Here is an 11,335-nt window from a genome sequence, read left to right as displayed (position 1 = left end):
GGGGGGCACCGTCCGCTGGCTGCCGCCTCCCTCCCAAGCGTGTCAAAATCCCGCTTTTTTTTTTTTTTTTTTTTTTTTCCCCTGGTATCCCTCCCTCTCCCCGCACCCCCCATCCCCCGGCACCCCCATCCCCCGGCGCGGCGCGGGTGGGGCGGGGGGCGGGCGGCTGCAACCTGCCGGCGGGGCAGGGCCGGCCCCCGGCGGGCGGGCGGAGCGGGGCGGCGGCTGCCATTGGCCGCGGCGCGGAGCGACACCTGCTCGGCTCCCTCATGCGAGTGACACCGGGGCTCGGCGGGGATATTTGAGGCTCCCTCCGGCGCCGCCGCCGCCACTCCGCGCTCGCCGCCGCGCCGGGCACATGCGGTTCGCGGGGCCGCGGCGAGCAGCGCGCTGGGCCCGGGTGCGGCACCCCGCGGGGGAGGACGCGGCGGCGGCGGCGGCGGCGGCGGCGGCGGCGGCGGCGGCGGCGGCGGCGGCGGCGGGGGGAAGGCGCGACCATGTGCGCGGAGCTCGGTGGAAAGCTGCTGCTGGCCCCGGCGCTGCTGCTGGCCCTGCTGCTGGCCAGCGCCCGGGCGGCCGCGGGCACTGAGGCCACGCACCCGCCGGAGGGGCCGCAGGACAGGACCCCGCAGCAGAAGGGGCGCCTGTCCCTGCAGAACACAGGTACGGCGGGGGGGGCACCGGGCTGGCCTCTGCGTGTCCCCCTCCCCTCGCTGCTGCTTCGGCTGCTGCTGCTGCAGCCGCGTCGAGTTATGACAGGCGTTTTATTTCGCTGTCCGACTGTCAGGCGTAAATCATCGCAGGAAATCGGAGCTCGCTCCTAATTACCTTTAAAGCCCGGCTCTGCCAAGCACGTGTTGCCCGTGCCCAGCCGCGGCCCCGCGCCCGGCTCGCAGCGCGGCCGGAGCCCCGCGGAGATGCTGCGAGCCCGGGGAGGAGAAACTTTCTCGGCGCAGCGTTGGGAAGAGGGTGAAGGGCCGGGGGCAGCCGGGAGGGTCCGGGGCTCTGCCTCCTCCGGAGGGAGCCGCGCAATGATGCAACGGGCCGGGGGTTTCTCTCCTCCTCTCCCGCCCCCCGCGCTCCCTCCCCCGGGCATTATCTGCCTAGGAAGAGAGAGTTGGGGCGTGCGCTTGGCTGGATCGCTTCCCAGCCGTGCAAAGAGAGAGCGCGGGATCCAGACGCTTCCCTTCCCCCCCTCCTTCATCCCGCCCCCCCCTCCCTTTTCCCCCTTTTTTTTTCTTTTTTTCTTTTTTTTTTTTTTTTTTTAACACTCTCCGTGCTGCGAGACGTGTTTAAACACACACGAGCAGGAATGCACGAATGCCCATTAGGGACTGCCACATGTGAATCACGGCACTGTGCAGTTCTCAGCACGCTGGAGCCAGGACATGTGATCCGGCGAAGGGTTTGCATCCGGATGCCAACACAAGCACCAGAGCGAGCCGCGCTCCCGGCCCCGAGCGCGCCCGGCTCCGCGCTCCGCAGCGCTCCACAAAGGGGTCCAGTGCCCCTTCCCCCCCAGCTTTCCCTCTGTGCCTCCGACAACCCCTGCATCCCACCCCTGTGCCACCCCCAGATGCACTTCAGGGCAGGTAGAAGCGGAAAAAAATCAAAGGTGGGGGGGGAAAAACCAAAAAAAAGTGCGGCGGCGGTGATTTGGGTTTGAGCGGGTGGCGGGGGGGGGGTCGTGAGAACTCCGGCAGGCTCCGCGTTTCCATCCGCGGCTCCTCGCTCTGCCTTGCAGCGGGTGGAAATTAGACCGAAAGTTGCTGTAAAGACTTGCAAATGGACCGCATGGCAGAGGGGGAGGCTGGGGATGGCTGAAACACGCTGCGGTTCCAGGGGGATTAGGCTGGCTCCCAAGGGCGAACTTTAATTAAAGGTACCACAGGACACAGAGTACGGGAATTCTTAGCATCCTCAGTTCTGGTCTAAAAGCTGCCCCTGTTTAACTTTATCCCCAGGCTTTTTGAGCAGCCACCTTCCCTCTGGCAGTACTACTACATCCATTTTTTTTTTAAGGACCAGAAGCTGTCATGTTAAGAATTAGATTTTTGGGTTGGTGGGGTTGGTTTGGTTTTGGGGTTTTTTTTGAGGGTGAGTATTAGACAGCATTTTTTGCAGTATTACATAACATCTGAAAGGGCAGAATAATCACATATGTACCTGCTAGCTCCAGTACATCTATTTTATGTACTACACATAGAAATATAAATATTTTCTATTAATTTCTGCACAGCTGAGCACACAGTTGCATTTTCATACAACTCCTGGTGCAAAGGACTTTACCTATCAGTGGGAGCTTTGCCATTAAATAGAGAGACATCCTGACTGGCAAAACCCAGTGGTCTGCAAAAAATGTTGTGCTAAATGACCAGAAACTTGCTCAAAGTACCAAAAATGAAAAATTTTGGCTGGCTGGGTCCTGGGCTTCTCATTTTGGCACTTAAATTTGCTGGGGGGGGGTTTTGCACAAGCCAGAGAGCAAAAATCACGCCTGTCTTTTGCTCCTGAGGAATTCAAGAGCATGAGACAGTTCTCAAGTGAAATAGTTTGACGTAAGCATAGTGGATTTGGCATTTCTTTCTTGGATATCACTTTCATAACGTAATACACCCAAGTTTTGGCCTAATTCCTGAAAAAAAACGGGCACGATTAACCATTGTCACGCATTTTTCTCTCAAACTGATGTTGGTAGCAAAACAACTCTTGTCTCTCTACCCACCACCAGTTCCTGTGAAGAGTTCTCCAAATTAACTCTAACCAATACTTGTTTTAGCTGAAATCCAGCACTGCCTGGTCAATGCTGGCGATGTGGGATGTGGCGTGTTTGAATGCTTTGAGAACAATTCCTGCGAGATCCGAGGCTTACACGAGATCTGCATGACATTCCTGCACAACGCTGGAAAATTCGATGCCCAGGTAACATGGGGGGATGTCCTACCTGTCTGCTTGCTTCTAACACACACTTGGCATGTACTGCAGCTCCTTAACACATCCTTGCACCAAAACATTCCCAGAGCCAGTCTACTTGCTGTGATTCACTAATTCGCTAGGAATTCTTTGGCTGAAAGGTCCAGAATCAGGACCTCAGGACAGTAATAAAGCAGCAACCTGTCCTAGGAGACAGGCTGGCTGTAGCTGCAGCTCCCTGGATCCCTTCCACCTCCTGTACCCAGGATAACTCCAGCAGAACCCTTCATGGAGCCAAACATGGGTTTAAGAAACCTGGGTGGCTTAAGCCTCTACACCATGTCAAAGCTGACTGTGAGGTGCAACTTGGGCTCCCAACTTAGAATTATCTCAGTATTTCCCCACAGTTACTAAAGTTGGCCCTCAAGACTTGCACACAACCAGCCCAGGCAACCTCCTAAAGCCGCTGTACCCAAGCAAGCCTTGGGTTTCAGCACTGACGTTAAAATACGTTACTTCCATGGTATGTGGCATTAAGTTTGTCTCCTTCATTTGCTCCCCAGACCATTTATGCATCATTGAGCCATCCTGTTATTATGTCCTGTAAACCTCCTCTCCCATTCCAGAGTGGAGGGAAGGGAACATTCCGACAGGCCAGCGGCATTTGGCCGGACCAGGCAGCTTCCAGAATAACTTGACTAAAAGCACCAGCTACATGGCACTGCTGAAAGTGTGGCACAAAGTAGAGCTGTCCTCAGGATCCAGCCTGTCCCATGAGGGGTGCTGGGACCACCCAGTAGGGAGCACTTTTTTGGAGTGCTGGAGATTTAGGTTAAATGCTCAAGGATGTACCAAGGGCCTGTCTACTCATTAAAATGGGAATTGCTGCTTTTGTGGGTATCTGAAAACCTTCAACTTAATTTCCAAGTGGCTTCTAGAAAACACTTGTTTATTTTTGCACAATATTTCTGTCAGTGGACAGAGCTGACCAAAGGAGTAGGGAAGGAAAGTTGGGAAGGCAGGGAATGGTGCCTATGGAGGCTGAGAGCAGCCATTGATGCCAGATCCCCAGGTACTGCTCATCAAACACAGCCTGTCTCACACCCAGCCTGTCCCCAGTGCAGAGCAGGAGAGTTAAACCCCTGGAGCTTTATTTAACATGAAGGTGACTTTAGCCTCTGCTATGACATGGCTTTTCACAGCTCCTCTCTGTATCATCCCCAGTTATTTCAAGCTGCATTAAATGACAAGACTAACACTGGCCATTTTCTGTTCTCTGCTCTGGAACCTGAGAATTGATGTCAGTTTGGGTTTATATAAGAATTCTCTTTTTCACCCCTATTTGCCTGCTTTGTGTGTGTTTGTTCCTAGAGGGAAGGGCAAGGGAGTGCCTTTGGTATGGGAAACAGAAAGGGGTGAAGCAGCTCTTTGATGAGCAAGAAACATTTCTGGCTTGAAACAATTTGGGGACAACATCTGCTTGCAGGTCTGGGTGAATCTTGCTTAGTGTCAGTGGAGCTGGAGCAGTGGACTCTTGGATAAAGGGGAGCAAGGCTTTGGTCTTCATGGAGCACCTGCATAAAGAATCTGAGGCTGATGAAGAGGGGGAGACATTGCCTTCCATGGGCCTGTTCTCAGCAAGGCACAGGGAGTCTGAGCAGAGCTGTAGCTGCAGGGTCCAAGAAAAGAGGAAAGGAAGGGATAGGTTTGATGCCCACCAAGCAACTGAGTGAAGGAGTCACAGTGGTTAAAGAGATGCTGCTAAAGCAGCTTTCCTCCACCTTATTTTTTAGCTTCTTGGTGTGATTTTCTTCATCTCACTTAGAATTTCCTGCAACAGGCATGAAGACACTGTAGGATCATGATGATCATTATTATTATTATTATTAGTGCTGATTTGAGTCCCTCTCTGAGGAAGAAAATACTGATAGCTGGGGAATAGGGCAGGTTCACATAGATCATCCATACATGTTTCTGAGTTTGTAAACTAATTTAAAAATAATTAAAAAAAAAAAAAAAACAACCTTGCAATTACTGAATGGTATCTGCTTGTGGTCCTGAGGAGCTAAGCGTGGCAGGATGCCCTCTCCTTTGTGTGAACCTGCTGTTCTGCCACCCTGGAAGCAAATTAATCCAGTAACTCCAGCATTGAATTACTTCAAGGTGCTTACATTTGCTCTTTCCCTCGTTGGGCCAGTACTAATCAGCTGTTGGGGCAGAGGAACCTCAGAGTAGCAGTGAGGAAGCCCTGGGTGTTTCAGTGCACTGAGACAGCAAAGCTGGGTGACTTGGCAGGGTCTTTAAGGGCAGAGAAACAGAGAAGAAGGGGAAAGCCATGCAGTGATATCCTTAGCTCTGTAATAACCCTTGACATTGTCCTGCAGAGAAGCAGCTGGCTGGGCATAAATCAGCTGCTGTGCTTAATGGACAAAAATACAGACCTACTCCATTTCTTTCCTTCTCAGGGAAAATCCTTCATTAAAGACGCTCTGAAGTGTAAGGCTCATGCCTTGAGGCATAAATTCAGCTGCATCAGCCGTAAGTGCCCTGCCATTAAAGAGATGGTGTTCCAGTTACAGCGGGAGTGCTACCTGAAGCATGACCTCTGCTCTGCTGCCAAGGAGAACGTCCAGGTCATTGTGGAGATGATTCACTTCAAAGACCTGCTGCAGCACGAGTAAGTGCCTCTGTGCTGGTGCAGTCAGAGCGTGGGAGCTCCTTCCAGGAGTGCCAGTGGGCTGTGCATCTGCCCAAGAGCTGTTTCACCTCCTTCTGGCCTTAAGCACCTCTTGTTTTCCCATGTACAGCACCAAGGTAGAGCTCTCTTTGCAGAGCCCCTTGAGGTTTGTGTACCAGGGGTGAGATGTGGCTGTGCAAGGAGGTGAAATGAGTTGGAGTTGGATGTGCCAGTCCCCTTGGTGCTCTGGCAAATACACCATGGGTGTCTGCCATTTCCAGAGGCATCTCACAATGCTTTTTTTGTTTTCTGAGCTCAAAGGCATCATTTTGACCTCAGTATCCTGTTAGAGGTGACAACTAGAGAAGGGGAAAGAAGGTTTATGCAAAGTTGTCAGCAAGATGATAATTTCTTCTTTAAATACATACTTTGAAATGTCTTGTAGTTAATTGTCCCTGAGAGAGCTGCAGTCCCCCAGGTAATCTCCCATTCATCTTATTCTTTATTAATCTCAGATGCTTTTTAATAAAACATGGGGTTGTACAAAATGAAGGCACAAGTCAGATTTTTGAGGACTTCATTCCTCTGACTGGGAGCACAGCTGTCCTCCAAGGAATGGCAGGCACAAATCCTACTTGGAATTGATCAAAGCTGCTACATGACAGCAACAAACCAAGCACAAGCTGTTTGTACTGACTCTTTGTGCACAAATGCAAAAATCAGAGCCTGTTTTTCTTGCAGGTGAACATCTCACTCCTGAAACAAGAAGGCTGAGCCACAGCCTGGCATCAGGCTTAACCTTAGAGCATCTTCCTACCACACCTCTGTGCCTTGATATTAGCACAGAAACTCAAATCCCAGCAGCCACGAGAGACAAATTTTTTTGCAGAATCACTTCTTTGGGAATTTTAGCCTTGCATTTTATTTTCCTCACTACCCAAAAGAGCTGTGCTCTGATTCCCTTAGTGCTGAAAACCACCCCCCACTAATATTTCAGCTGCAGTTGCAGAGAGGTGTTTCAATGCCAATTTACTCCCATAAATCCTGTGCTGTGGTTTGTTCCAGCTGGACATGGTGGCCTGAAAGCAAAGCCCTTTCCCTGGACATTCCTGAGGCTGGGATCAAAGGCATGGCTGGGGGCAGAGCTGCTGTGCCCAGGGCCATGGGCAGCATCCTGCTGGCTGAGGGAGAAGGGCAGCAGGGCTCCATCCTGCCCAGCAGCACCTCTCTGGGCACTGCCTGGGCTGTGTCAGCAGCTATAAATTGGGTACTTGGCACCAATTAACCCCCCCATCATTTGGGGATGAAAAGAACCGTGCGAGCCAAAAGCCTGTCCGAGGAGGAGTGAGTTATCCCTATTTTATGAACAGGCTCAAGCAGGAATGCTCAGAGGCAGCTGCTTATTTCTGGGGAGCTGAGCTGGGGGGTTGTTGGTTGGAGAAGAGAGGGTCATTCAGCTGAACACCTATAATTTGCATGATCTCATTTAGCGCTTCCTACACTCCAGCATCTCCCGGAGTGGGAGCTCGGCTCTCCTATGCGGGACTCCCCAAATAGAACCAGCCAGCCTCCTCCCCTCCCCTAAATTTAGAGGCCATCTCTGAAGCTCTTGAACTAAGGAACTTGTTCGAGATCAATAGGCAAGTGTGGCAGAGCTGGAAATAAAATCACGTCTGCTGACTTGCAGCCTTGTGCTCAGTTCAGGTACTCTGGTCAGGCCGGCTGAAATGCAGAAAGTAAAACAGGCAAGGAGAAATGGGCCAGTATTAATCCGCAGGGCTCTGGCAGGCTCTGAATACCTGAAATATTTGGCAGCTGAGCCACTTTTTAGTCATACCAGCAACCTTTTTTCTTACCAAGATTTCTGCAAAGGTTATGCCCAATTTCAAGAACTCATTTCTTGGGAGGGACGGAGGTTTATGTCCTTTTGCTGGATCACTTTGTATGCAACGTGCTCAGCTCTCTCTTATCTCCTGCTTTACATTTAAAACAAAAACCTAAGAGCAGAGAAGCAAGTGGCAGCTCTCAGGCTTGTTCTCTGTTTTGCTCTGGCTGTTCTCTCCCGATGAGTGTTCGGAACGCGGTCGGGCAGCGAAGCCTCCTCCTGAGTCAGCTGTGGGGGTCAGGCTGATTTGCTATGGTGGAAGTGGTGACAGGCCTTGGCAGATTGGTCCCTGCTGCATTCCAAGTAACTTTTTTTTTTTTTTTTTTTTTTGAGCAGTAGGAACAATCCAACCATGGGAAATATTTTGAGATAGGGGGAATAGGTGGCTCTCCAAGATTAGCGATTCAAAATGAGTTTAAGTGGTTGGTAGAGTTAGACACTGAGGATAATCTGTTGGTTTTCCTCATCTCTTCTGTCTTAAAGTTAATGAGAAGAGATTTAGACTTGTCCACAGGCAGCAGAGCTGCTGGATGGGATGCACAGGAGGGGCATCCCCACCACCCACCCCACACAGCCAGGACTGCTGACCTCGGGCAGCTTTCCCCTTGTGCTGTGGCTGGTTCCTGCCGTGGAAGATTTTTAAGCACGTCCTTCTGGGCCTGCAAGCAGCTGAGCAGTTATGTCAATAGACAACATCAATATTGACCCACAAAACTTGTGACCACAAGTATTTTAAAATTGCTGCACTCGGTGACCTGTGGCTGAGAAGCCCAAGTGCCTGTGCTCGAGCTGCTGGTGCCTTGGGGACACTCAGGGGTGGGTGGGAAGCGCAGAGGGGATTCAGCCAGGGCATGTTTTGAGGCCTTGTTTGGCTGGGAAAAGGTGGATACTGCAAGCTCTGTAAGGAAATGAAGAAATAAAACTTGGTGTGGGAAGAAAAAAGTGCCACCAAAGTGGATTCCATTTGTCTGAGCTCTGTTCAGGCAGATCCTGGGTCCAGATAGGATCTTGCCTGTGATGGAGATCAACACCCAGTGCTCCAGAGATGATGAGGAAAGCCAGAGACTCTTTAGCTGAGTGAGAAAATGCCTCCCTCTCGCAGACTGGGGGCTGGTGAATGCTCTGTAGCTGCCATTCACCCAGAGGCAGAGCCTGCTTGGTGAAGCTGAAGGCTCTGGGCAGGAGCAAGTGTCCTTTGCCTGGTGTCCTGAGTGACAAAGATGGGAGGGTATGGAAAGAGATGGAGGCAGAAAGTGTGAGACAGTTCTTCCACTTGCCAAGCAAGAGCTCATCTGTTCTCTGCTGAACATTCCAGTTCTCCCAGAGTATCTCCAGGGGGAGAGCAAGCCAGATCAATCCAGAGAGGCTTTGACAGGATGCCACCGTGCATTTCCTGCAGCGAAATGCCTGATTAGAATATGGGATTTTCCATAATTAACGTGGGCAGAATTGCTGCTGAGTCAGGGGGTGCCAGGGACTCACACCACTGGATTTGCTGTGCCCAGGGAGGGTGAGGCAGATTCTTCCCTGATTCCCTGGGGTGGATTTTTAACTTTTCTCTCACTGCTCCCCTTTCCCTCCAGGCCTTACGTTGACCTAGTGAACATCCTGCTCACCTGCGGCGAGGAGGTGAAAAAGGCAATAACGAGGAGCGTCCAGGCCCAGTGCGAACAGAACTGGGGAAGCCTCTGCTCCATCCTGAGCTTCTGCACCTCGGCCGTGCACGGGGACGCCGTCCTGGGAGCCGACAGGAAGGTGGGGGAAGGCAGCAGGGCCGGTGCTGGCCGTGGGGACATGGTGGCCCACGCTGACCCCGAGCACAGGGAGAGCCCACGAGCAGCCAAGGCAGAGAGAGGTACCAAGGGCCACTCCAACGCCCGGGTCAAAGCTGGGGGCCACGGTCCCAAAGGGGCCCACGGGATCCTGGACCGGGCAGACGAACTGTCCGACTTCTCCGACATCCGGAGGTGAAAAGAGGCACCAGCTCCCCCTTCCCCCCCTTAAACCTCCTCCCTTGAGTTCCATCCTCCTGTCTATGGACATTCCAAAGCATTTCCCATTCAGAGGTCAAGCACAGGGCATTGCAAGATATCTATGGACCTCGGCATCAGTGTGTATATAGTAGCAAAGGGAGAGCAGTGGCAATGGGTTATCGATCCAGCAAACTCGGCGCTCGGGTGGCAAAATAATGTCTCCAGCTAAATTCTTTCCCCCTTTTTTTTTAATGAAATGGACATCATCTGAAATTTAGGATCTTGTTGGGTTGGGTTTGGTTTTGGGGTTTTTGTTGGGGTTTTGGGTTTTTTTTTCATTTGGGTTTTTTTTTTTTTTCCCTTTGGTCTCCTTGGCAGGGGAGAAGGTTCCAAGCGGGCTCTGCCAGGCTGCATGTGGCTGCTTGTGGCTTAGCACCTCCAAAGGTTCAGGGCACGGCCTCACAGCAGATGGCTGAATTCCAGGGGGATTTGGTTTCTGCCTGTGGCTGGGAACGCCAGAGCTCAGGGCTCTCTGTGTGAAGCTCTCTAATGAAGGAGCTGCCCCGTCTCTGGCACAGGAACCATGTGGTCTGGAGCTCCACCACTTTCTCTGAAGTAACTTCTGAGCCATTGTTCCCACCTGGGCGACGCTGCCTGGTTTTAAGTGCCCCCTGTTAGTTTTTAACAACTGCATTACTTGACACTTGCTGATGACAGAACCATACCCAGTCACTTCAAAGGCAAGTAATCAGCTTCCAGACAAGGCAACGTGACTGTTAAGACTTGCACAGGGTGTGGAGGACCCCCAAAAGCATTCTCATGGACCTCTGAAAACCCTGTGCATATTCTCTGCTTCCATCTGCCCCCTCAGTGATACAGGTCTTCCACCCTTACAGCCCAAGCCTAAAGGGGCAGGTGTGGGCTCAGACAGCAAAGGACCCTATAAATCCCCATATATTTAGTTCTTTTCAGGGCTGCATTGGAGGCCCATCAGAAGCCTGCCTCTCCTTAGCAGTGTGGTGTGGTTTGCTGGGATGTGGAGCCCCACTCTAACCTGCCTATAGCTTGGTTTATCCAAATGCCAAAGACAAGGAGAGGGGATTGACTTGGGTTTTTTAATTCTTGTGCAGGTAACGACAACCAATCTCCACAGAACGAGTTAGTAAAGGTGAAGAGTGTCAAGAGCTTATTGTCTTTAAGCAGTTTCAAGTGTGAATGAGATGTTTGGCCATATCTCTCCTACCCCCTATGCAATTGTTATTCTCAGGTTGCAGCTCTGCAATCCTATATTCCCAGATATTGTACTGGAAGTGGAGGCTGCAGCACCCACAGGGACAGGAGGGTGAGCTCTCAGCTTCCTCTAGAGGAAAAAGGGAGGTTTTCTTAGAAAGTGGGAATCACACTGGGGATTGGAGCCTTCTCATTTGGAAAGTTTGGGAGGAAAGCTGTGGGGGCAGGAAGGCAGTTCAGCAGAGACAGAACGTACCCATGAACTAACGTACGTCTTGCTGCATGGTGGGAAGGAGCTGCATAAACAGGAGAGGAGGGTGTTGGAATTTGGCTACAATTTCCAACTCAGATTTCAGTTCCTGCTAAGTGAGCACGGCTCCTAATAGCTACATTCAGGGTTTAATGCAGGGATCCACCCGCAGAACTTGGAGGCACTGCTTTAAATAGCGACCACGTAGGAGGCAAGAGGGGACAGTTGAGTTGAAAAGGTGTCTCTGTGATCACCAGGTCTTTGCTTGGAGACCTGGCCTCGATCCTGCCCGACTTCAGCAAAGTTCTGTGATGAAATTTTCATTTGGTTTCAGTGGGAAGAGCTGGGATCAGGCCAGGTGCTGTAGCAGCAAAGACCACGGTGATGGTGCAGTGAGTGTGGCGTCT

General features: G+C 51.7%; 1 protein-coding gene across 1 annotated transcript; it reads left to right on the top strand.

Annotated features, from left to right (window-relative positions):
- Positions 1-497: 497 nt before the first annotated feature.
- STC2 (stanniocalcin 2) lies at positions 498-9,677 on the top strand. Its single transcript, XM_066560036.1, has 4 exons — positions 498-663; positions 2,780-2,922; positions 5,379-5,590; positions 9,059-9,677. The coding sequence occupies exons 1-4, from the start codon at positions 498-500 to the stop codon at positions 9,444-9,446; spliced, it is 909 nt and encodes a 302-aa protein (XP_066416133.1). The 3' UTR covers positions 9,447-9,677.
- The last annotated feature ends 1,658 nt before the right edge of the window (positions 9,678-11,335 follow it).

This window comes from Molothrus aeneus, chromosome 15 (assembly GCF_037042795.1).
Source record: "Molothrus aeneus isolate 106 chromosome 15, BPBGC_Maene_1.0, whole genome shotgun sequence".
Taxonomy (NCBI): Eukaryota; Metazoa; Chordata; class Aves; order Passeriformes; family Icteridae; genus Molothrus; species Molothrus aeneus.
The sequence above is the reverse complement of the archived record's forward strand: the minus strand, read 5'-3'. Positions and strand labels throughout refer to the sequence as shown.